The 27,500-nt window shown below is 32.6% G+C and overlaps 1 protein-coding gene across 3 annotated transcripts in view; it reads left to right on the top strand.

The window, feature by feature from the left end:
- Positions 1 to 27,500, top strand: part of LOC145284792 (uncharacterized) — a 327,627-nt gene that overhangs the window by 299,655 nt on the left and 472 nt on the right. For all 3 annotated transcript variants that reach the window (XM_080133759.1, XM_080133757.1, XM_080133758.1), the window contains one exon: positions 21,780 to 27,500. This exon is cut by the window's right edge and continues 472 nt beyond it. In XM_080133759.1, the coding sequence (XP_079989885.1) occupies positions 21,780 to 22,942 (1,163 nt within the window). In that variant the 3' untranslated portion in view covers positions 22,943 to 27,500. The remainder of the gene's footprint in view (positions 1 to 21,779) is intronic.

The raw sequence follows: 27,500 nt of genomic DNA, 5'->3' as shown, positions 1-27,500 counted from the left end.
GTAGTATATATTTTATATATACTATATATATTATATTATATAGTATATATATTATATATTCTTTATATATTATATTATATATACTATATATATTATATTATATAGTATATATATTATATATACTATATATATTATATTATATAGTATATATATTATATATATTATATTATATAGTATATATATTATATATACTATATATATTATATTATATAGTATATATATTATATATACTATATATATTATATTATATAGTATATATATTATATATACTATATATATTATATAGTATATATATTATATATACTATATATATTATATTATAGTATATATATTATATATACTGTATATATTTTATTATATAGTATATATATTATATATACTATATATATTATATTATATATTATATATATTATATATACTATATATATTATATTACATAGTATATATACTATATATATTATATTATATAGTATATATATTGTATATTATATATATTATATTATATAGTATATATTATATATAATATATATATTCTATTATATAGTATATATATTATATATAATATATATATTCTATTATATAGTATATATATTATATATACTATATATATTCTATTATATAGTATATATATTATATATACTATATATATTCTATTATATAGTATATATATTATATATACTATATATATTCTATTATATAGTATATATATGATATATACTATATATATTATATAGTATATATATTATATATACTATATATATTATATTATGTAGTATATATATTATATATACCATATATATATATTATATTATGTAGTATATATATATTATATATACTATATATATATTATATTATGTAGTATATATATATTATATTATATTATGTAGTATATATATTATATATACTATATATATATTATATTATATAGTATATATATTATATATACTATATATATATTATATTATATAGTATATATATTATATATACTATATATATATTATATTATATAGTACATATATTATATATATATATTATATTATATAGTACATATATTATATATACTATATATATATTATATTATATAGTATATATATTATATATACTATATATATATTATATTGTATAGTGTATATATATTATATATACTATATATATATTATATAGTGTATATATATATTATATATATTTACTATATATATTTTATCTAGTGTATATATATTATATATACTATATATATTATATTATATTATATAGTATATAAATATTATATATTGTATATATATATATATATATCTTGTATTATATATAGTATATATATATATCTTATATATAGTGTATATATATATCTTATATATAGTATATATATATATTATATAGTATATACATGTATATTATATATAGTGTATATATATATATCATATTATATAGTGTGTATAAATATATTATATAATATATATATGTTTATATATATGTGTGTATATATATATATATATATATATATATATACATAAACAGATTATATTCTATTAAATAGACGCATAAGGTGTTAAATGTTTGTTAAAAATATTGTAAATAAATACTAAGTAATAAGAAATTAAAATAAAACATTAATTTCGCTAATTATTCCAAGCGAACGGAAATGAGTATTCTAAAAATGTGTAAGAAATTGAATTTCTTGGAAGGAATGCTGATATATAACTGAAATGTTTATTAAAAACTAATACATGTTATTAATTAACATTAAAACAAAAATATCATTTGAATGTAATTAATAGAATAGTTCATGGATTAAGGTATAAATATACGAATAAATAGATAGAAATGCTGCTGAACTACCTTATCCATAGAACTATTTATAAATAACCGGACATTACGTGTTAGAAAAAAAATAGATGATGAAAATCTTTTAAAAAAATTAAAATTAAAAAAAGTAACAGATAGCTCTCGTATATGTCTTAAGGAAAATAGAAACACCAAAACAAGGGTATATTATAGTAGTCTGTTAAAATTGTTCGTTATTTCAATTTTTACATGCAAAATCTAAGTAATAGATGATAATCCATCCATATGACACTTAATGTGTCTTGCGTCTCTCTTTCAAAACACACACATACACACACACACATCACCCTATTTTTTGTACTGCTGAAGGACTTTCCATTGATTAATTTAAATCATATGTATATATATATATATATATATATATATATATATATATATATATTTGTGATCTGTTGTCCTTTTGGTATGTTGAGAGATATTCTAAATTCAAATACGAGTAATAAGCGATACTAATGTTATATTGATAATAAAACTAACCTTTTAGAAATTAACATAAATATGTATGTGCTTAGTGAAGCGGTACATCACAAAAGTGCATACGTACACGCACATGTGTGTATCTATCTATCTATCTATCATATATATAAGTATGGTAACATTAGGCCGGCTTGACACGTTCTTTAAAAAGTGTTTTCAAACTTATGTTTAACATAATGAATTTGTAATCTGAACAATTCACGCAAGCACTACCGCCACCTACCAATTTTTCAATTTGGACTCCTTAGTTGCCCGTTTATGGGGTGAAAATGAATTAAAAGTTCTTCCGCATGCCTGTATACTTTATATACACATTTTCAAGTTTGTAGATCCAACGTCTGTTGAGTATATAGGTTGAGATGTGTCCTCACACACATTCTAACTTCTACAGATATATGAAAAAGTTGGGAAGGACCCATACAATACAACTTTATTGCCATTTTTAATTTTATTTTCAAAAATATTCTTCCACATCAGTATAAAAATAAATATATAATAAAAAATAAAACACTTACTCTGAATTCGCTCTATTCCGAGTTATAAACATTACAAATGAAGCATGCATGGTCTCACGTGAGTGCACAGTGAACGAGGCATAAAAAAATAACTGAGTTCAGCATTGCCCCCCTTTAGTTCCAAAGTCCCAGGGGACGTCAAATCCTGGTGAAAATGAACAAACGGTGCAGTTTAAAGCCTTAAAATAAGTCAATTTGAGTTCTGTACCATCCAAAAAAGAAATAAGTCAATCGTTTGCAATTCCCCATTTAGAACCAAAAGTCCTCAAGGTCTTAACATATTTTAATTTGAGTTCAGCACCATGCAAAACTGCTAAATAGACATACACAGAAAATGTTGGACAAATATGGAGTGTTTTTATTAGCCCTAAAATAGCCATTAGGGCACACCCAAGAGTTATCGAAGTATAGATAAACAATATTATATAGAAATCAGTTAGTTACAAATTTTCAGAAAGTTTTATAAAAATCGAAGGCATCAATTTTTTTTAATAAGCACAAAAGTGTCAATTTTAGCAATATTTACCCGAAAGGCACTTCTGGGGGGGGCGACCGCAGTTTTCCTGGAAAATCCGTTCCATTACTATTTTTCTCATATCATGTTTAATGTTTGTGCAAAATTTCAAACAATGCCAAGGTGTAGTTATTGAGAAAAATGCGAACGGACAACGGTGAATTTACAGGTTGAGGTACAGAAAGAGATACGATTGAAAAACGTATTATGTTATATCTTTATTTTCAATTACGAGTATATCATATGCTCATTTCAACTTTTCCTTACACACACACACACACACACACACACATACATACATACATACATACATACATACATACGCCGCTTATATCGATTAGTTTTTAGATATAGACCCAATGAAATTCGCGTGATTATTATAGTGTGGTCAATACAGGACACAGCTGATATAGTCTGTTTATTATACAAACATTATTGAGACTCCACTGAAACATGTCTGCACATATGTAAACAATACCGTTTGTATACTTTATGTATATACACGATTAAATACAGATTTTGTTTTTATTAACAACCAAATGTATGTTCAAAAAACGAATCGAACAAAAACGGCATAGAAATTAAACATACAATTTCTATTGTATTTCTTTCGCTTTTATTAATTTATTTATTTATTGTCTGCCGTAGCATGTTTTCAGCAAAGGATACTTAGCTGCGCGCAGTAAATGACCCTTAGTCATCATCCAAGTAATATTTTGAAAGTAACGCCGCCTGAAAGAACAGATCTACTGATGGGTATCGGTAGTATGAGTAAGGTTTGCTTAAGTGGGTGCGGGATAACTTTCCTGACACAGCGGGATATCCCCTGCGATAGTAAAGATTGATTAGAGGCGAGGGCACTCACTCAAATGTAAAAGGGGTTTGAGTGGCGGAATTTCTCTTAAAGTGGAGGTGAACAGCGTCGGCGCTAGCAGCTAATGTTTATTACTTCGAAATCTATGATATACGCTCCACTCCATCAGGGGAATATTATTCGTAAACAAAACGATTTCGTACGTGTTTTTTTTTTTTTTTCGAGAGAATAGTCTAATTTCAATAACATTTTTAGCATTTACTTTTCTATTTTTTCAATAAAGTCGCTTACGAATGCATGCACTCTCCCTTCCGCTTCCCCTCTAGTTTTACAAAATAGATTAAACTCTCAAGCATTTTTGCTGCACCTCGTTTAGAAGCGAGAAATAGCAGGCAATATGAGGTGTAGTCATGAAAATGTTTTATATGATAAACATTATTATATGAAAAGACTTTTCTTTCTTTTTTTAATTATAATCTATAGTTTGCCGCTCTGAACTTGGGAAGTGCACAATTAAAATATGTCAACATTTCTTTAACATTATCCATCATGGCTGCTTTGGAGAGCCTACATATAAGAAGCCTCTGCAAGGCGTGCATGATGGAGAGGATTTAAGCAATGCTTACATATTTTAATAAATAATGAGTAAATAAAAATGGATTTAAACTCGAAACTCCTCATATAATTTACATATACATTTTTAAGGCCCACACAGAACTATTTTCTCGCATCACTTCAACACCCAGAAAAATACTTTAGCTATTCTTTTTTAAATATGAGATCGATTTTTAATCGAGAATATATATATATATATATATAATCAAGTATATTTGTATGAAATTTCGAAAAAAAATCAACAGCCGTTTCGGAGTCAAAAAGAAACGATATATATATATATATATATATATATATATATATATATATATATATATATATATATATATATATATCGTTTCTTTTTGGCTCCGAAACGGCTGTTGATTTTTTTTTCAAAATTTCATACAAATATACTTGATGTGTCTGGGAGTTTTCTTAGATAGGTTTTGTACCGGAATACCTTTAAAAAGTATCGATAATCTGAAGTAATCGATTAAATTTAACACTTCATACAGCCTAAAATCAGAATGGCATGTGAGAAGTTTGCTTTAACTGCACGAGAAGAAAGGATCAGTCTATAAAACGTACAGTAGTTTTTTTTGTTTTTTTTTAGACAGGGGACGGTCTCCAAACGAATGTGCCTGTGTAGAGCAGAATTGAACCATGATTTCTCTATTTTATGATTTATGTAAAGCCATTGTATAAATATAATTTTATAAACTTAATAGGTTCTCTACAGTGCAATGAACACAACAATGTATTGACTAACGAGCTGAGAGAAATAATGTGCGATTTAACCGATTTCAATGACAATATATGAGATGCTGGAACATTTGTTGATCCTCATTCAATCTCTGTCAATGTCTGGTGGTCATACTAGTATATATAAATTCACAGTATACCTTGAAATTGTGGTGTAGCGCGTGTAATATGCTGGAAAGAAATTTAAAGGAGAGAGGGAGATCTATATGTCTTAAAAGAACTAGGTAAGCCAGTCTGTATGAGCAATATATATATATATATATATATATATATATATATACACACGAGATTTGTATACTGTATAGTCAGTTTTTGTTTCGTTTACTGAGGGTGGGATTTAGGATACTTCTATTTATTCATTTAACAACAAAGAAGTTCACACACCGGTTACATTCTAGCATTTTTTAATTTATGTGAAATAATCACTCGGGCATAAAATGATTACTTCTTTAAGAAAGCTATTATAAAATATGGTGAATTAGCACGGCGCGACCGGCACGAGTGGTGTCTGGTCCACTGTACTTTCAATACAATGCTTGGAAAATTATGAATGCATACACCCTCTCTTCCACCCTGTTTTAAAAAAATAGATTAGACTCCCAAGCATTATTGATGCAACTTGTCTAGAAGCAAGAAATATCAGTTGTTTTCTCTTTTTTATTTCAACAGTCAGTCGAGTTGTCATGGGTTTATTCTTGCTTCTAGCAATGCTAGTTTAGGAATTTTGCAAATTAACATTGCCTATGACTTCCTCTGATATAGACTTACTACATGGATACTTATACAAGGGGGGTGCCCATTGTCTCTTTAGATTATAAAAAGGCCATACTAAGAACAGCGCGTTGTCCGCTATCTTATCTGGACCTAGATCAAAATGAATTTCATCATTAGAAAACACATGAAATGGTTGATGCGAAGTTTGTTTAAAAAGAAGTCAAGCCTCCTATGTTTTTAACTCTAAAAGTTGAAGAGCTACCAAGATTGGTGCGGTACCATTAAAATGAGCAACATTTTGTGCCTATGAATTTATTTTATGCACAGTAACTTCCATTATTGATGCACTTTTTCCAGAAATTAAATTACGTATCTGTGCTTCTAACATATCTTTCTAACATGGATTTATGACTTCCTTGGATTTCCCACTGCAGCAGGGATGAAACTTTCAAGTAATGAAAGTTCAGTCATGACAATGAAATTTGCTATCCCCACTGATCAATTGGGGCGGAATAAAAAAAAAAGGTAATCATAACTTTTGGAATGTCCCTTATAAATCTAGTAAATTAAAAATTTCTGTGAAACCAAGCACAAAAATAATTCTTAACCACAAATCGATGTATTAGCGTATAATGATACAATACAGTCTTTTTTGTTGTGCAACTTGAGAATCTTCCCTTATATAACTTTTAATCCTGTAAAAGAAGGCGATTACATTATTTATATTGTTACTAAAATATCAAGTCGCTGTTACTTATCTCAAGTTTGTTCCCATAAATGCAGTCTGATTGGTTCCATTAACATTATCACTGAATTCATGCTATTCCATTTTAAAATGCTTTAATCTCGATTTTTTTTAATCGATCGGATTTGAACTCGAGAGAACTAGTTTCAATTAGTCAATCACATGCTTTTAATAGAGGGTCGCTTATAAGAAACTATGTAGTGACTACACACAGTAATCTTGTCATACCACAAAGGAATCTTTTATCATAATAGTAAGATCACGCAGAGGCTGTATTTTTATCAGGATAGAACACCAGCCCGTTATTCTATATTTGCGCGAGGCTGCTACTTGGTCAATTAATCGTCTCGTACACCAGATGTAATCGGCTTTTAACTTTTTCATGTATGGCTTTCTAAACGAAATTACTCATTAAAGCCCTGCAGTATCGTTGAATAAAAAAAAACGACTTGCCTTTGTACAATTGCCCGTGGAGCTATAGGTCAAGGTGTGCCATTCGTTTCCTGAAAGAAATAAAGTGAATTGATATCCAGAGAGAGCAGATAAATATCATATGACTCGTAAATTTTAATATACTTTTATTTGATTTATATTGAAGATGCTTATTTCTGCAATGTAACATTTATTATAATGAAATAATGTATTTTTCTTATGACTAGGGTTATGACAAGAGAATATTCTTATCATTGTTTTGACTCTCGAGTATATATCCAACACAGTTAGACAAAGTCAATCAATCGAGAAGCATATAACTCTATCTAAAAATATAAGATATTAACTGATATATACTCGAGAGTAAAAATAATGAAAACAATATTCTGTTGCCATAGTTCTACTTATGACTATAATAATGTTTCAGACATGCAAGCGAAACATTGATAAAATTTTTACGTCTGCAGCTGATATTATAATGAAAGAAAATGGTTATACTAAATGAAAATAAATGTTGCTTTGTGACAAATTTTGTAATGAATTTTATAAAATCTGTCACTGCCTAGAAATATTAATTACCGCGTTTTTAACTTTGGTTCCCCGCTCTTTTCATGGCATAACATATATACTAGCTGGTTTCCCGGCGTAAAACACGCTTTAATATGATATTTTTTTATTTATGCAGATTCAGCATTTAATATTATAAAGGCTAATTCTCTCCGGATTATGATATTGTACCCAATATATTGGTGATTTAAAAATCGAGAAAATATTACTTCAGTGCACTAAACACGAATCCAAACCAAAACATGTAGCTTTCCAGCGTTATTCGTTACCATCACCGCTAATAAAACTGTATAATACTTAAAAAGTTAACGTAAAGTATAATTTCGGGATACGGCAGTAATCCGTTACGCGGTTGGGACCGTAAAGTGAAATCACCATATGGCGAAGTCTAAGAAAAATTGTGTACAGTACGTATCAAAAATTAGTAATAAAATACAGTACAGTATATAACACACATGTATATAATAAAATAACATTAAAAATAACATCGTAAGGCGGGCAAATACCATAACCAGGGGCCAGAAAAACATCGTTTTCCACATTATAACCTGAAAACCCCGTATCCAGGGGCCACCGTAATCATGGGCTTCTACTGTACTAAAATTTATATATGTAAGTGTGTGCATCCGTAGAAATACATGGTTAGTCGACTTACGTCTTCCAAGTTTCATTTGCTTTGTCCCTAGCAGGTAAATTTGCTGGCTGAACACCAGGTCGGAATCACTTATATATGTTTTACCTCTGTAGACTAATTGACTGTAGTTTTGTACGCAGTATTCGGCACATAGAAAAGTTCACGTTTTATATATATGGTGATTGCAACATCTTGTCAGACGAATGCCACTCCCTCAATCACTGAAAATCCATGCGCCCGAAGATGATTTTTCAGTTCTGCCAGTGACTTGCACACCCTCAATCAGACATCACACTGAAGACAGTCATTGGTGTATATATATATATATATATATATATATATATATATACATATAACACATGCATACATACACACAAACACAAAGCATACATACATATATACCCATACACGCATGCATACATACACATATGTATGCATACATATACACATACATACGCGCATACACATACATATATATGCATATATACACATATATTTACATACATATACACATCGATATATATACATACACATGTACATATATCAATACATATACATGCACAAATACATATACATACGTACATATAATTATGGCAGATCAGTTATTACACGATTCCAGCATTTCTGGCCTACACGCGTCCCAATTTTTTCATCGCCACAGGACTATTTTTTTTTTCTTGAGACAAAATTCTTAGGGAGTACCTATACAAAGATGTTATTACAGAGTTTTAGCTTTGTACGACATCTATGTCGCTCCCTCAGTTCAAAATGATGAGATCCAGCAACAAGTGAAACTGCCGACCAGTTTAATGCGGCTACTGGTCTTCCGCTTTGTTTTTTTAATCAGATTTGCTTCTACTAAAGAAGTTGTTTTCAGCACGGTTTACGGGAGCCCTCTCCACCCTACATACGCATGGAAATAAACACATGCACGCACGCATACATGCATACATTTGCATGCACGCAAACATACATACACATGTACACACAGATGTACACACATAGACGCACAAATATATGCAGGTACATACATATGCATAGACACACGTACATGTAGAATATACAGGAAGGAGCATTCCAAACGGCAGAAATCATCAATGGTCATGGCGACGATGATGATGCATATGATTAAATGAATTTAACATGCATAAAAATAAACCCTCCCCGCACACACACTTCGTAGAAGGCACGGCCATTCGTTGTGGTGATTGTGCATATATACTAACAGGTCGCCTTGCGTTGCCCGGTCGGAAAATACGCTTTAATAGTATATTTAAATTTCTGAAGATTTCATATTTATCGAGTTAATGTGTCAACAATTATGTAATTGGCTTACTATATTGTAGTAATTTTAAAAGTTAAACAAAAATATAATTTGACGGTATCAGCTAAACGTGAAACCAAAACATATATAATAGCTCTCCAGCTTTAGTCGTTATCGTTTGAGCTATCGTCAGCTGGCTCAAAAACCGTTTAAAATGAATTGAATTAATCGTTTAGATATATAGAGGGTTCGCCAATGTATCAGAGGATTTTAAAAAAATTAATTAGTTATTGAAAAAATACATTTTAACAACTTTACTATATATAAATGAAACCTACATTCTTTACCATTTCTTTAAATAAAGAATCAGTATTATTTTTTTTAATAATTACTCTTTTAAAATGGGTATCATTAGTAGCATGACATTCTTGGTCTAATGTGTTTTATATAAAAATAAATATTTTTTTAAATTTTTTTGTCCGTCAAATAATTTACGCCGCTAAACAACTCGTTTGCCCGGCTTTTTTTCTTTTTTTTTTTTTTTTTGATAATGCAAAGGAAAAGCATTTATTTGTGGTTCTTCCAACAATAACGCATTTCGTTATCTTTCAAAGACGTTTTCGCAGACACTTTTTAGAACGCTGTGGTTTATAACATATTTTTTAAAGTCTGTCTCCCTGCCAACTGACGCCGACTATAGCCAGCGCTTCCTCGCCCTCGACTTCGCATGGCTACCTTACCCTGTGTGGCACTCGCTTCTGCTTCAAACTACGTGGTTTATTTTATATTTTCATTTCCCTCTCCTTAGCCTTCCCGTGACGTCAGCGCGTACACGCACGCACGCACGCACGCGTCAAAGTTTATTTATCTGACGATAGTTCAAACGATAACTACTATTTATAGAGCAGATACATCCCCCAACGCCTAGGTAAGTGTAACTATTAACAATTTTTAAATAAAAAACATATCTAAATATTTAATAAATTAAATTAATAATAAAAACAAAAAAGAGGGCGACGCCAATAAATAAAGGGAAGGTCGCTCAACACTTAGGAAAGCGTACCAATTAAATACAACAGACTCGTTAATAAAAATAAATAAAATCCAATAGATCATATATATATATATATATAATTGTACAGAAGGTCAGAAGAACGTTGATACCGTCGGTTTCAAGCCTAACATAAGGGAGGACAGTTAATGCTCAATCGTAAATAAACTTCGTTTTTTTTTGATTTACCATTAACTGGTCCCTCTTATGTTAGGCTTAAAACCGACGGTACCAGTGCTCTTCTGACCTTCTGTACAATTTAAAATAAATAGATATTAAGCTCTTATATCGAAAAAGGTGTTGTTTTTTTTTTGTAATCGAACACTTTGTTGGGATTCTTTCTCAAAAAACAGTAAATATATATATATATATATATATATATATATATATATAATTAGAGATAGATACATAAAAACCATCTGTTGAATTGCTAAAACTGATTGGCCCACCCCCCTCTTCAATGATTGTAAACTAACATAAAACTAAACACCCAGAAATGCTCAGTATGTAAATCTTTCATCATTCCGAGGTTTATAACCGTTACACGTCCGATAACATTCGTAGAGTCATAAATATAAGCACGTGCCGACGTATGAGCGAAAGTCTTCCGCACGGCGAGGGAACGCGCAATAAAAAACCCACCCTGCGTTCAGCCGCCGGGGATGAATATAAATGTCATTTAAGAAATCCGATTTTATTTGTCCCTCGACATTAATTGATCTTTATTGCTTTTCACCTCAATAAGGCATTGTTTATTGGCATTTAACGTGCTTCATCTGATTTCGAACGGTGGAAAAGAAAACAGGACTTGTTGTTGGGTGGAATATGAAACGACGCAAAAGAAAGAAAAATCTGAACACACATTTTGACAAATTTTAATTGTCCCAAATATAAGAATATGACCCCTGGGACGTAAAGGGTTACCGTTTGATATCAAATCTACAGGAGTATTATTTGTGAGGTTGAGCAACACGATGCCTGTTCACATTACATTAAAATGTCAACATGTTAGTATAATCAAAGAAACAGGAGACAGAGAAAGCATTCCAAAGTTTAATTTACACGTTATTTAAAGTAAACGGATTTCCTGCATTTAAAGATATCTACCGTGAAGGGGTGTGATTTTGCAACTTGACAGTTTAGTCACATTTACATTGAAAAGGCACAGACACTACAAGTTAGTTAACGTACATTCCATTAGTCTATTGGTAGAACAATCACAGGAATGCAACATTCCGACAACAGGGTAGGAGTTGGAGTATGGGGGATAGTGCCGAACCTAAAAGGTTAGAAACGTTTGAGGGCTGGTGAGTGATGAACAAGCCTGGGTGCGGCAAAATATACCATGCATGAGGAACGGTTGCCTTGTAGAGATAAAGGAAGCCGTTAGGTGTAAGTAGATTTCTAGAAGGGTAAACTAGCCTTCTTTCTTAGCAGCAGTCTTAGTGATCTCTAACGTATGTGCATCAATTCCTGTTGCCAGTGAAAATTTAGCCGATGAGTTGACGATTATCTCTCAGCTTCGTGCATTACGCGTACAGAACTGACACTCTCAAAATCCACAATGTCTCCAGAGAATTTCTCTAATAGAACTTGAATGATTACTTACGAGAATTTAAGTCTTCACACGTTGTGCACATGTTTTTTTCTTCGTGCTAATTAGTCAGGATTTATCAAAATCTTATCCACTAGTCAACCCGTCGGTTGGTTGGTTGGTTGGTTGTCTATTAGTTGTTTTTGTTTTACGGCATATCAACCCTTTTCGGGTTATTTAATGCCGAATCTAAAGAGTTTGAAGAAATTTATTTTTAATAAAATATATTTGTTGTTTTCAAATCGGTTTCTATTTAACCCATAGTTGGAACCCTAACAGGTACTACCACTCTGGGTCAGAGTGGACCTAGGAGCAATGGCAATTAAAGGGTGGCTCCACACTCCCTAAATCCCACAAGCTGGGGCCTTATCATTGGATATAGTTTAAGGTCATATCCAGAACACCCATGGAGGGACTTTTACCCTCTGCAGGAGGGGGCAGTCGGTGTATTCTAATGCCCTACCGACAGGGCCCAACCCTTCGGAGTTAGTTTCAGATAAAATTATGTCAGGCAAAGCCTAAGCTATTCTTTGAGCATGGTTTGTTCTGACCATCCGATGTATGGACCTGGGCGGACCTAGTCGGATGAATTTTTGCAGGCTTTGCCTTCTGACATTTTGAAAAAAATGATTAGTTTATTGCTGAATGTCTGCATATACGGCATAATTGCGTCGACACATCGGTTTCCGTAAAATCGCCGAAGTTCAGCAACGTTGAGCCTGATCAGTACCAAAATGGGTGACCATTTGGAAATTGCAGGTGCTATATGTTCTCTCCGCTTATTTTGGCAGTGTTTTTAAGTCGTCAAGCACTTTTCGTTACCATTAGATACGAGCAGTGCAGATTCAGAAGTGTGGTTAGAGATTGCTCAAGCCTTGCCTCATAAGTACACACATAGTAACCCTCACATGGGTATCTATTATCTTTCGAGACTGGACGGAGGCTTGCTTTGAAATATCTGGGACTAAACTCTACCGGGGAATGTTGACAGAGATTCAAAGAGGGCTTTTGCTCTAGGGCACTGTCTTTTCTCTTTTCGAACCCCAATTTCTGACCTTGTCTCTAACCCTACAGCAGTTGGAGGGAAATGAATGAAAGCAATTGATAATTAATATACAATGATAAACAAAACATACTCAGCTTAATTGTCAAGTTATTTTATTTTCAGTGTTAATTATCTTGAGGTGCATCTTGTTTCGCGTTCATGATGGAATACAGTTTTTGGTGTGATTTGCTTTTCAGGCTATCGTTATTTTCGGAACATTTTAATCGAGTGTTATTTTCGGAACATTTTAATCGAGTGTTATTTTCGGAACATTTTAATCGAGTGTTATTTTCGGAACATTTTAATCGAGTGTTATTTTCGGAACATTTTAATCGAGTGTTATTTTCGGAACATTTTAATCGAGTGTTATTTTCGGAACATTTTAATCGAGTGTTATTTTCGGAACATTTTAATCGAGTGTTATTTTCGGAACATTTTAATCGAGTGTTATTTTCGGAACATTTTAATCGAGTGTTATTTTCGGAACATTTTAATCGAGTGTTATTTTCGGAACATTTTAATCGAGTGTTATTTTCGGAACATTTTAATCGAGTGTTATTTTCGGAACATTTTAATCGAGTGTTATTTTCGGAACATTTTAATCGAGTGTTATTTTCGGAACATTTTAATCGAGTGTTATTTTCGGAACATTTTAATCGAGTGTTATTTTCGGAACATTTTAATCGAGTGTTATTTTCGGAACATTTTAATCGAGTGTTATTTTCGGAACATTTTAATCGAGTGTTATTTTCGGAACATTTTAATCGAGTGTTATTTTCGGAACATTTTAATCGAGTGTTATTTTCGGAACATTTTAATCGAGTGTTATTTTCGGAACATTTTAATCGAGTGTTATTTTCGGAACATTTTAATCGAGTGTTATTTTCGGAACATTTTAATCGAGTGTTATTTTCGGAACATTTTAATCGAGTGTTATTTTCGGAACATTTTAATCGAGTTAACCTCTGACCTTCTTCAGGCGTATCTGTCTCTGACTCTGTGAGTCTTTTTGTCAGACTCCATGGATCTTCCCGTCAGGAAATTGACTTTTTTCTTTTAATTGTTAATACTTTTATACAAAGAATTTTTAAAAGTCAACTCTTTTCATAATAAATAAAACATTTTATGTATTTTAAGATTGTAACTTTTTCTTACTTAACTTTTATATTTTGTATATATGTATATAGAATCTGCATATATAATGTCAATAAACGCAAGTAATATGTGTGTCGATATATATATATATATATATATATATATATATATATATATATATATATATATATATGAAAGTCGCTGGAAGGCTATGCCAATCCAGTTTGTGAGAAACATTGTGGACACGATACACTTTATAAAAGAATAATGACAATATCGCACGTATTTAAAAAAATATCAATTATAATTTATTTACCAACAAAATGTGTCATACAGGATGGTAGATATCGATATCCCAAAATATTCGAGAATAAAATCTCTTCGTCAGGGGAAAAGAACTTGTAAGTTAATTTGCGTGATTACTAAATTAATTAAATGAATGAACAAATAAACAAAATGTATCGTCATTGTAAAGTATTGTTACAGAATCTGTCTCGCATATAATAGAGCTTACTTAATCTATATATATAAAAGCTAATTATTCTTTTTCGCATTAGATTTAAGTGTCCTTGAATGGCGCTTTCAAAGTGAAGAATTGTATCTTACTGAAAAAAGTATATTTTATTTTTTTAGGAATATAGCTGGAAGATAGGATCGCTTATTTTCGGGTGTGTGCGGGCATTTTCAACCCCGACTCCGTTCATGGTGTGTTGAAGTTCGTGTATCGGTCAAAATATCTTCAATTATGGACACAAAAAAATCGGGTCAAAGGTTAAACAACTAAAGGGCCGATTTTTAAAAACCCGGATCTAGCCATGCGACCATTTTACCGAGAATCTAAACATTTCGGCCCTTTTTATTGCGCACTAATGAAAAGGTTGAAATCATTTTATCACGCTTCGTTACTCGCAGCTTAACTCCTATCTCTTACAAATCTCCTTACCCCAAAGTTCTGGTCCTCCGCGTGGAAGTATTATTTGGTGTGTCTGCTTCATGTGTATGTATGTATATATGAAATATATGTGTGAGCTTATATTTAAATAAACTATATTTGTAGTCATGGACATACAGTCCTGTTTCGTTGTAGCACAACTCATCAGTGCCGCTAGACTAGCATCTCTCTCCCAAGCCGAGGATTGAACCTAGAACCATCGTGTTGACAGTCAATAGTTCTACCGATCGACCTACAGGAGTGGCGCCTGTAAATTATCTCGACAAGTGTCTATTAAACCAAATATTTGCACTTCTTAGCAACGCTGAAACTCCGTAATAGAGCGAAACATTTGAAATTAACATAATAAATTTGCTCCCAACTTCATCAATTCATATAAATTTGAGTGTGTGTGTGTGGTGTACATTATAATTATATTACCATACTGGTCCTGGTTACATCAACGAAGTTAAGCAAAAATGAGCTTGGCCAGTATCAGTGGTGACCATATAAGAATAGCAAACGCGGGTAGTGATCTCCGCTTACCTCGACATGGTTTCAAGTAGTCCGGAATTTCTACTTGGCACTGAAATAAAACAAGAGAAATGTGGTTGAGATTGCGCTACACTTGCCACAATTCTAGGAACGAAACGAGGTCTTTATCGACAATGATAGACGAACTGTTCTTTTTTTGTTTCTTTTTAGTAATATATATATATATATATATATATATATATTACATAGGCATCATCACTTATCAGGCCAAGAGGTCACTCGAGGTTAAGGGTTAAAGAGTGTACAGTAGACACTTGGACAATATAGTAACCGTTAGTAATGGAGATTCGGTAAATTTGTCAACGTATATGGAACGGCTCATCAAAAACTTGTTTTCGTTAGACTTGAAGACAACTATATTGTAGTCAGCTGAAAAGCAGAAAAACGGATGACAATTCCATTGACGTGCAGTTCTAAGAAAGAAGCTTTGCTCAGGGAATATACGTTTAAGTTTAGGCACAGATAAAGAGTGGGGGAAATTAGTGATAGTGTTTTCTGCTAGACGAGTGTTTCTTGTGAAAGTTCGGCGAGGGGGGGGGCATAAAATGGAGCTCAGCCGAGCACTTGCCATGAAAATAACGATAAAGCAGAGAGAAACTCGCAACATCTCTTTCTGTGAGAAAGAGGCTGCAGGGAAGAGAAAAGTACATCTCCCACAATGCTACGAAGTTTATTTTGAACTCTATCAAGGCAGGATAAGTCTTTTCTAGCAGCTCCTGCCAAGATGTGGCAACAGTACTCCATCCTTGGACGTATCTGGCTCTTATATAGAGAATTGTATCAGCAGTGAGATATCTACTCGATCGATAGGATCCCACCATTTTTCCAGCGGCTTTGGCAACAGATTTAATGTATGTGTTCCATTTAAGATCAGGAGTAAAGGTCAAGCCCAGAAGCTTGTCAAAACATTAGGCCTCCCAAAGACGAGAACCATTCATTTCAATTGATGCCAGGTGGGGATCAGAGCGTTGATGATGTAAAGATAAATGATTATATATATATATATATATAGAGAGAGAGAGATTTTACATAGGCTTCACCACTTATCAAGGCCGAGAGGCCACTCAAGGATAAGGGTTAAAGAGTGTACAATAGTCAAATGGACAATATAGTAATCGATAGTAATGGAAGTTCGGTAAATTTGTTAACTCAAGTGTAATGGCTCATCAGAAACTTGTTCATGTTGGACTTGAAGACAACCATATTATAGAAAGCTGGAAAGCAGGAAAACGGAAGACAATTTGACAGGCGTGCAGTTCCAAGAAAAAAACTTATATCATGGAATCTACGTTTAGGTTTAGGCACAGATAAAGAGTGGGGGGATTATTGATGGAGTTTTCAGCTAGACGGGTGTTTCTCGTGAAAGTTTGGCGAGGGGGAACGATAGATTGATGCTCAGTCGAACACTTTCCATGAAAATACCGATAAAGCAAACTCGCAACATCTCTTCTGTGAGAAAGGTTGCAGCGAAGAGAAAAGAACATCTCCCACGAGATCACGAAGTCTATTTTGAACCCTATCAATGCAAGACCAGTCCTTTCTAGCAGCTCCTGCCCAGATGTAGCAACAGTATTCCATCCTTGGACGTACCTGGCTCTTATATAAATAGAAAATTGCGAGATATCTACTGGATCGATATATACACGAGGGGTATATGCAGTGTTTACCGATGTATTGGAAAATTCAAAATGGCGGCCGACTCTTTCTTGGAGAGGGCAAGTTTGGGAAAAGGTATTATAAATAATGAACTAGAAAAATAACTGTTAAAAATTCGCTCAATATATGTTACCGTGACATAAGTTGACATATATTCGGTTGTTTTTTAATAGTATTTTGTCTAGTTTATTATTTATAACATTTTTTCCCAAACTTCTCGTGTTAAAGAGACAGCCGGGCGCCATTTTGAATTTTCCGATACATCGGTAAACACTGCATGTTTTTCGAGGTGAATAAACATGTTACATTGAATAAAAACACGAAAAATATATCCAGTTAGGAAGAAAACTAACTTATCTTGTCTTTGATAATATTTATTTGTTATATATTTGTTTTTTGACAACTTTTTCGAATCTATGTGTACAGTAATACAAACCCCACCTATGCTTTCATTCAAATATTAAAGTATTGAACATTTATATATGTTTCAATACATGTTGTGCCTATTTAATCTAAAACAAGCTCGAATGTGTTTGGTAAATCTGTATTTCAAAGCAATTAGCAACTTTCTTGTAGGCACGTTACTTGGCCCTTTCGTCAATGGTCAGTATATTAGTTTGCTGAAGGGTTGATTTGAGTTTCATTGCACCATTAAAGCATTACCTCCGCTTTCTTTGTTAGTCGCCTGATGCGCTCGTTCCGGGGGATGATTATCGTTTCTCGACTATTTTCGCACCTAGTTACTGTGGCATCTTGACGGAGCTTGCTATACATCGTAAAAAAGAAAAGAAACGCGTATCACATTGCGCATAAGAGATATGTTCATAAATTCGTGTCCTCCCACCCCTGCCCTTTCCCAGAGCGCCCATCCCATTTTTTTAAAAACTTCTGTCGCACTAATCTAAACTTTGTTAAGATCTCTCCGCCGTCATCTTTTAGCCGCATCCTCACATTCACCCATCTCGTACGTGTCTATCTTTTATTTCCTACCAATTTCTTTTTGTTTTGTTTCGTTGAAATTTATTTCCTTTCCTGTCCCCCCTTAACATGGTTTCGCGCCTTCTTCTCCCTCTTTAACGGGGCACATATCTCAACAGGTCCCAAGCGTCGGCAAGGGTCATATGCGAGGGGAAGATGGTTATTTATTTATGGGTAGGAACTGTGGAAAGTTTTCAAGGGGTTAGTAGTGGCGGTGGGGGTTTTGGAGGAGGTGCCCCGCGTCGCCGCCCGACGTAAGTTGAGTAGAAAAAGTCAGTGTTATTTTAAGGAGAAAATGAAATTATCCAGTTACCACTCTTTTTTTTTCTTTGATCCGTAAAAGCCGAGCCATGACTGACTGGCAAATCATAACAAATGTTTTCAGTCTCGCCTTACCATCGGTTTCTAGTAACAATAATAGGCGAGGAGTCGAAGTCGGCAGTCTGCATTTTCTTGCTATAATAGTTTTAATTTTTGTAACAATAAATATGAAGTTTAAACCCGGCTAGGGATTTTGTTCTCGGACCCGTACCCTCACCTCTACCCTCAAATCAACAGATATTAAACCATTCCTGTAATTATCTGGTCCCTGTTAATTGTGGTGTTAATTCTATTCCATTGCAGTTCTAGGAGATCCACCTTCCCAGTATTTGTCTTCACTCTTTGAGAAGCGGTTAGCTTATTGCTAATTGCCTAAAGCGTCCTAGCCGGGGAATGCCTATGGGACTGTCCAAGAACTTTTGGCAGGTCAGAGGCAGCGAGGCACTAACTTCTCAGTGTCAAAGGTTTAGCAGAACTAACAAGACCGATAGCCATTAGTCGCGTGCTCTCGTTTAATGAATGAATGTGTGAATGTAGGATTCACATGAAATTCTTAAAGATAAACTAAAATTACCGAAAAATGGGCTGAAATTACTTAAATAAATAAAAAGTAAATGACTTAGAATGACTTTAATGAATTAAGGATGAACTGAATGCCCTTAAGAATGATTTGAATGCTTAAAAAATAACTGGAATCTTTCAAAAACAACTTGGATGATCTGGAGAATGACTTGAATGGTTTGAGACTGACTGTTTGTAAAGTGGGTGATCATTTTACATTAAATAAATGCAGAAAAGTGATCCCCCACTTTATATCACAATAAGTACAGCATGTAGGAAGAACAGATACTACACTTTAATCTTGGCCAAAAAAAACAAGAAAAAGGGGTGTTTAATGCCCCCCCACCGAGCAAATTAGGCGCAAGGCCGATTTTTAATGTAAGGAGTGAAGGGGAAATGGGGATCAGCTCCCCGGGGAGTAGGGGAGCTGGATAGTGACAATTGGTATGAAGAGTTTCTCCTACATTGACCAAGCTCTTATATGTGAGGTTGCTCCAACATATGGCCTTTGCTTGCAGTATCTGCCGGAACATATACTACACTTTGATCTTGGCCAAAAGGCCAAAAAAATCTTAAAAAGCTAATAACAGCATCTATTAACCAAAAAGGAAAAGCACAAAAATGTGACGGACAGACCGACACATCGACCGACCGACGGAGTGACTTAGAGTCGCTTGCAAGCGACTAAAAACCTACCTTCAAGTCGGATTCTTTAAAATACTCGTACAGAATTTATGAAAACAAAGGATATTAGTAAAACATTAAAAGCGTACAGTAAGAGATAATACGTAGCTATATTTAAAAGATCAAATCAGTTTTGAAAGCAGACAATTATATATAGGTGTGTGTGTGTGTGTGTGTGTGTATTTGAAATACATTTGTTGAGGTCATTTGTGGATCGATAGGTAGAATTTCCGACTATAAACGCGATTGTTCTAGGTTATATCCTTGGCTAAGAAAAGGTGCTAATATAGCCGCACTGATGAGTTGTGATAGAACGAAACAGAACTGAATGTGGACGACTACACACCCACCCACACACACACACACACATATATATATATATATATATATATATATATATATATATATATATATATATATATATATATAAACTACTTAATTTACTCACATAAAATTAATATAAGAAAGTATAGGTTTATGCGTAAACTTTAAGTATTTATTTCAAAAGTGCAAAAGTAGGAAGAGCTAGTTAGTATTTTATAATATATATATGGCGATTAAGCTTTACAAACAGTCAGTCTCAAACCATTCAAGTCATTCTCCAGATCATCCAAGTTGTTTTTGAAAGATTCTAGTTATTTTTTAAGCATTCAAATCATTCTTAAGGGCATTCAGTTCATCCTTAATTCATTAACAAAAATGAAAAAAATGCTCGTAATCTGTATTTACGTTAAGTCTATAAACTCTTTTTGTATTTTAATTCTAAAAGCAAAAACCTCAAAATATACGGTATAAATATATAGATTATCTACGCTTTTTACAGAAAATAAAAAAAAAACAATCAAGTAATAGAGATATTTTTTTATTGGAAAGGATATGCATAAACAACAAAAAAAACTATGCTTCTACATATAAATTAGGATTGTTTATTATTGTTTAGTTGGTAAATGTTTACTTGAACTGCAACTCAACAATCACCTTTAAATCGCCGACTTTAAAAATGTTTTCTGGTTAGCCAACAGTTGAATGCGATATTCGGCTTCTGCAGATAAGTAGTTCTCCGTATATTAAGACATATTTTTCAATGTATTACTTACTGAATGTCAGTGGTCGTCACCATTAATAAGACGGGGAGGGACTTTTTAACAGGCATGTGCATTAGTACTTATTCAGTTGAAAAAAAAACATGCTATCACCTGAAAACAAAGGATTAAATTTGATAATGCAAGTCTTAATATCCAGAAAACTACTTGCTTTCTCCAAATTTAAATGTTATATCCATTTTCAGTATACCCCGAAAATTAATACAAGTCGTCGATTTAACGGCCAATGTTGTACTTAAATTTTAAAAGATGCCGTGTATATTTAATTGTGACTTTTTCCTCGTACTGTTCGTTGATTAATATTTTGTATGTTTTTTTTTTTCCACAGCATGTGAACAACCCGCGAAACGCGCCCGGACTGCTTACACAAGTGCTCAACTTGTCGAGCTCGAGAAAGAGTTCCATTTCAACCAATATCTGTGTCGGCCCAGAAGGATTGAGATGGCAGCTCTGCTGAACCTCTCCGAACGACAGATAAAAATCTGGTTTCAAAATCGTCGGATGAAGTTCAAAAAAGAAAAGAAGCTGAAAGTCAACATGGACAAATCCGGCTGCGGCAAGTCCTCGGAGGTCTTAAACCCAAACTCTGACTCGGATAGTCAGAGTTCGATGAAAAGCCTCGAACATTTGAGCCAAGTCAACGGAACCGACGACGGCCTAAGCGGATCTGGCGTTTCACCTTACCGTTCACAGTCGACCCCCTCGCCGAGGGGACACAATCTAGGGCCGAATCCGGGGACGCCTGGTAGTATATACTCATCCACAGAGCCGACTAGTGGAACTGGCGCCCCTGACGGCCTAACTCCCTCTCATTATAACAACAGCAACAGCAGCAACCCAAATAACAATACTACTACTAATAATAATAGCAACAACAGCAACAATGGCAATAGCCCTAATAATAACAACACCCATAACAACACGATACTCATTAGCAATAATAATATCCATACCAGTAACAACAGTAGTGTAGGCATGAACAATAGCAACGGGCACCTTACGAACGGAAATAACAATAACAACGGTATTCTCCATAGCAACGGCAATTGCCTCGGCAACGGGGGCTTACCACAAATGATGACCCCCTCTTCTTGCAGCATGTCACCGGATCAGGCACACGGCGCACCGGCGCCAGCGCCTCCACCACCTCACCAACAACAGCAACCGCCACCTCATCATCCGCATGTTCAGCAGCATCAACCACCTCACTCTCATCCACACCATTCTCTTTCCTCGTACGTGCCTCAGCATCACCATCAATCGGCCTCCCCACCGCCAAACGTGGGCTCCCCACCTAGCTATCTGAATATGAACACGCAACTACTGCACCAAGTGGTCAGCCAGGCCCCATTTATCAGTTCGATGATGGACGATTCTGGGGTGCACTATCAAATCACCCATAGCTCGCAGCTCGGGTCCTGCGGCATACCAAGCCCCCATGACCTGCATCATGACACGTATTCCTATATACCAAAGCTCACCCATCTATAACTGGTCAAAGTCCAAATAACACAAATGACATGCATTAACAACACAAAACTAGGGGTTATTTTAAAAGGAAGTATCTTTTCCTGTACAAATAAATTGCCTATACCTAAAGATGCAACGTAAAAGTTAAAAATTAAAATATACACTGACACAACACAATAAAATAGACACGCTCAGTATTCTTTATAACAAAGACTGGTCACCGTGTCATGATCGACCTAAGCAAGATATTGAATACGTTCCTTTTCTGAATGAATAAGAAAATCAACTGATTAAAAAAAAACATATCGAATCCTGAGGTTTGCTGCGAATTGTCGCTAAGTAGATTCCACTTATCGATAGACGTACACTATGATCCTTTTGAAATTAAGAATTATAATACATCCTTGGTATAGAAAAAGAAATACATTACTCCCCCCCCACACACATATATTGATATCTAAATTGCAGAAAATGTCAAGTAATACTAAATATCGGTAATTAACACCTATACGAATGTTTTATACGGTTCTGAGTGATTTTCGTCGACCAAGGAAGAACAATCTGAAGCAGGCATGAATTAATTTTGTAGCGCGTTATGTCTGTGTAGCTTGGATCAATTAGCTATTACAGAATATTTCAAATTTAAATATTTTAAGTAAAGAAAATAGGTGTTTTTTTTCTTTAAATCTCCGTATACATCTACGTGTAAAGACAATTAACAGGATATTAACAAAACACATTTTAAAACATATATTGTTTGCCTTTTGTTACAAAATAATAAAAAAAAATATAACTGTCCATTTAATGAAAAAGAGAACTGAAGTTTCAGAAAACGCTAAGCAACAGTAAATAACATTAGAAGTATTAAGGTAAAAAAAAAAAAACTTCAAAATTAGAATATCTATCCGGTGAAACTATAGGAGCTGTGCATATAGAGAGAAGACATAATATATTTTTAAAACTACAGCTAAATTTAGTGTTTTTGATTTCGGATTTAGAACACAATTTTTTTCGTGTTTTCTGGGATATAACGTGTGTTGGGAAAGTAATAAAATAATAACTATTCATTGACTTAAATTTCCAGTGAAAGTAAAATCTAAAAATCATCGCACCAAACAAGTGTTTTAGTTTTTACGTTTGAGAGAATATATGCACATTTAAGATGTGTGGTAAGGTAATAGGGACAAAATAACCACTTCATTGTTAAATATTTAGAAATTTAGAAATACTCAGAATGGAGGAAAATATTGGAATTGTCCCATCGCTCATATATAAATTAAAGTTTATGTTCACAGGATGAATATTTAAAAAGTACATATCGTGTATATTTAGCAATGCAATGCTAAATACTGTAGGTCAACAGTAATGATGATTTTATTTTTTAATAAAATCATTATTTCATTAATAAAATTTCTTGTAAGCCTGATTTTCCTGGGCAATTTTTTTCTATTTATTTTGTACTTTTAAGTAACCAGTTTCTCGACTGTGCAAGTATAGCAAAAAGAAAATGAATTTTCTGTGTGTCTTTCCACACATTATTCGCTTGAAGTCAATAAAACAATAAGCTTATTCTGTCATTAATAAGTTAATGTATTAATATTGGCTTTCATTTGTTGTAGGCATTCAATTAAACAACGTTTTTCCTTAGTATCAAACATCTCCTAATCATATATATAGACGAATTCAAGATTTATAATAATTTTTAGAGGGATTTACAATAATATCATGGACGTGTTTGTTTCGCAGCTTACATTAACAAAACTCATAAGGCAATATTTCTATTTATTTGATTTAATTAATAATAAATAACAGAAAGATCAAGTGAATTATGTAAGTTTTTTTTGAGGAAGCAAATGACAGTAATTTATAATCAACACAACTAAGTGTATAAAGTTTTCATTATTTATACAATTCTTAAAAGTGTAGAAATGAGATTAAGACGTTGGTTAGGAATTTTATTTTAAATTAATTTTGGAGAAATATAGCAAACACATGCGAAAGACTAGCATTGTATTAACTGCTCATCATTTGCTTGAACCGTTTATAATGTCTGTTGGGAAATGTTTGGATGTAAAAAGAAATCACGTGTATCGATGCATCAAATTACTTATCAGTGTTCAGAATTCGTAGGTTTTTGGCTATGAAGGGAACAATGAAATTAGTGATGTAGACGTAAATTTATAGAATTCTTTTACAATCAATATAATGAAATAAATGTGTTAGTGACAACTCTTCACTTAGTAGCATACTTGGTCGTCTTGATCCTGTCTTGCTATCAGAACCAAGTGTTTCTGGACATAAGTGTGGGAAATGCAGTCCCCGACACTTTAAATTACGCCAGGTGTAAGTCACAGCAAAAAGGAAAAGGGGGAAATTATAAGTGTAGGCAAATACGAACAACTGGTTGTAAGCCTTATGTTCTATCATAGATGAAGTAATATCACCTAACGACAAATTGCCGACAAAAATTATCGTAATTTTAGCAAAATGCATAATTATTTATCGGTTTATCTTTTTTAGTATCGATTCTTCAAAGCATTTTCTATTTAATGGTATATTAGCAATACTGAACTCTGTACAAGAAAATTATTAATTTTTCCAAGATTTCTTGTAAAAAACTGAATATATATATATACATATATATATATATATATATATATATATATATATATATAAATATACACATGCTAATGTGAAATAATAATCATTATTAACATATTCAACGAATTTCACATTTAAAGACACAAATATTCAACATTCGGATTTCAACCTTAAAATCTACTTCGTGCACAGTTGTATGTGTTTGTTTTATCTACAATCCTCACCCATTCACAATACAATATATTTTGTTCAGTTCCGGCGGATTGTTTTAAGCATATTTTTAACCATAAATAAAGAAGTGAGGTTTGTATTATATATATATATATATATATATATATATATATATATATATATATTATATGTCGATTATAGAAAAAATAAGTACACCATTATAAATTTCATTTTTTAAATACAGCTATTTACAGCTAAATTTATCAATATCAAACATTTTTTTCACTTCATTTGAAATTCAATTTTGGGTCTTTGCAGAAACAAAATATAAAGAGTTTAACTACAAACTACATTAATTTCAGAGGATACAAAACGTCGATAAAATTGTTCGTCAGATTAGTTAAATTAGTTTCGGGTGCTTCTACACTATTTGAACCGAAGCAGACCGACTTCTGTTGAATTAGATGTAACGCTTAATTAGGGTTTGATTACAATCAATTTCGGATTAGGATTGAAAATATTTTGTTTCAAATTATGCATAAGCTCTTAATTTTAGTGAGAAAATCACAGGATAATGGCTGATCTGTTTTTTGTTTGTTTTGTTTAATAATTGATAGTAAATTTCTTACTCGTCTCATATTAATATAACATAAATAAATACCTTCAATATAAACCACTTTAATACTGACTACTTTACTATTTCTAAAACGGTTTTTGTGCGTTATTATTTACCGACTGTTATTTTACTTAAATATTATTATACAATTTTTATATTTTACTTAGGTGTGAACTTTCGTAAACGGTCTGTATCTGCTAGAGTAGTTGATATTTTTCTATTTTTAATTTTTTTTTTTTACATGTTTAGATATATTATTGGCTTCACCTTTGTTATATATGGCTTTTATAAATACCGGATACTATTTTAATATTAAAATCATAGAGATAATGTGCAAATATAAAGATATCGAAATAAAGAAATTCTGAATGATAACATGTAAGCATACACAGAAAAAAAATAAAGCTCAATATGTGCAGAAAGCGAATCCCAACTGGCTTATTTACTTTGTTGTCAATCAAAGGAAAATTTTGAAGAATTCAATTCGAAATGAACTCTGATAACTAATGAATTTACTAAAAAATCAAATCATTTGAGATGTTTATGCAAACAAAAGATGCAACAATTGTGACTGCATTTTACTTGGATTCTATTTTGTGATCTTTCGAGGGAAATATTTTTTAAAAGAAAATGGACGAATTCATTCATTCACGAAATTACAAATCTGTATATAAAAAATGTTGCTGACTATGGACGATTCCTAAAATGTGTGATTATAATTCCAAGACAGGTAACACCTGCTACAAATGCTTTGTAAGTAAAAATTGATGACATTTTCTTGGTCAATTAAGAAAAAATATATTTAAAAAAATGATCAAAACTAATACATTTCTGGCTTCATTTCCTGAATGTACAAGACGAAACAAAGAGAAAAACGTGATAAGCAAGGGAGGTAATCCAAAAATGTTTACTTTCAATCGCATTGACATTCATGTAATATAGGTTATGAAACTTGAAGTCAAACGGCTTGTACGAACAGAAAATGCCATGGAAGGAGGCGTACAATGAACTGCATATAAATAATCTTCTTCCATTACATATGTTTATTGTTTACAGAAGAATAAATAAAGGAAAAGCAAAATTGTCTTAACGGTAATTGAGTATGTTTACAGATTTATTGAGTGTACTGATGCTCAATAGGCAAGTCCTTGTGTCGTACTTGACTAACATTGATAAATGTTGATGTAGTCC

The sequence above is a fragment of the Euprymna scolopes genome, chromosome 9 (genome assembly GCF_053919585.1).
Source record: "Euprymna scolopes isolate OS-2025 chromosome 9, ASM5391958v1, whole genome shotgun sequence".
Taxonomy (NCBI): domain Eukaryota; kingdom Metazoa; phylum Mollusca; class Cephalopoda; order Sepiida; family Sepiolidae; genus Euprymna; species Euprymna scolopes.
Note: the sequence above shows the minus strand (reverse complement) of the source record. Positions and strands in the feature narration are given on the sequence as shown.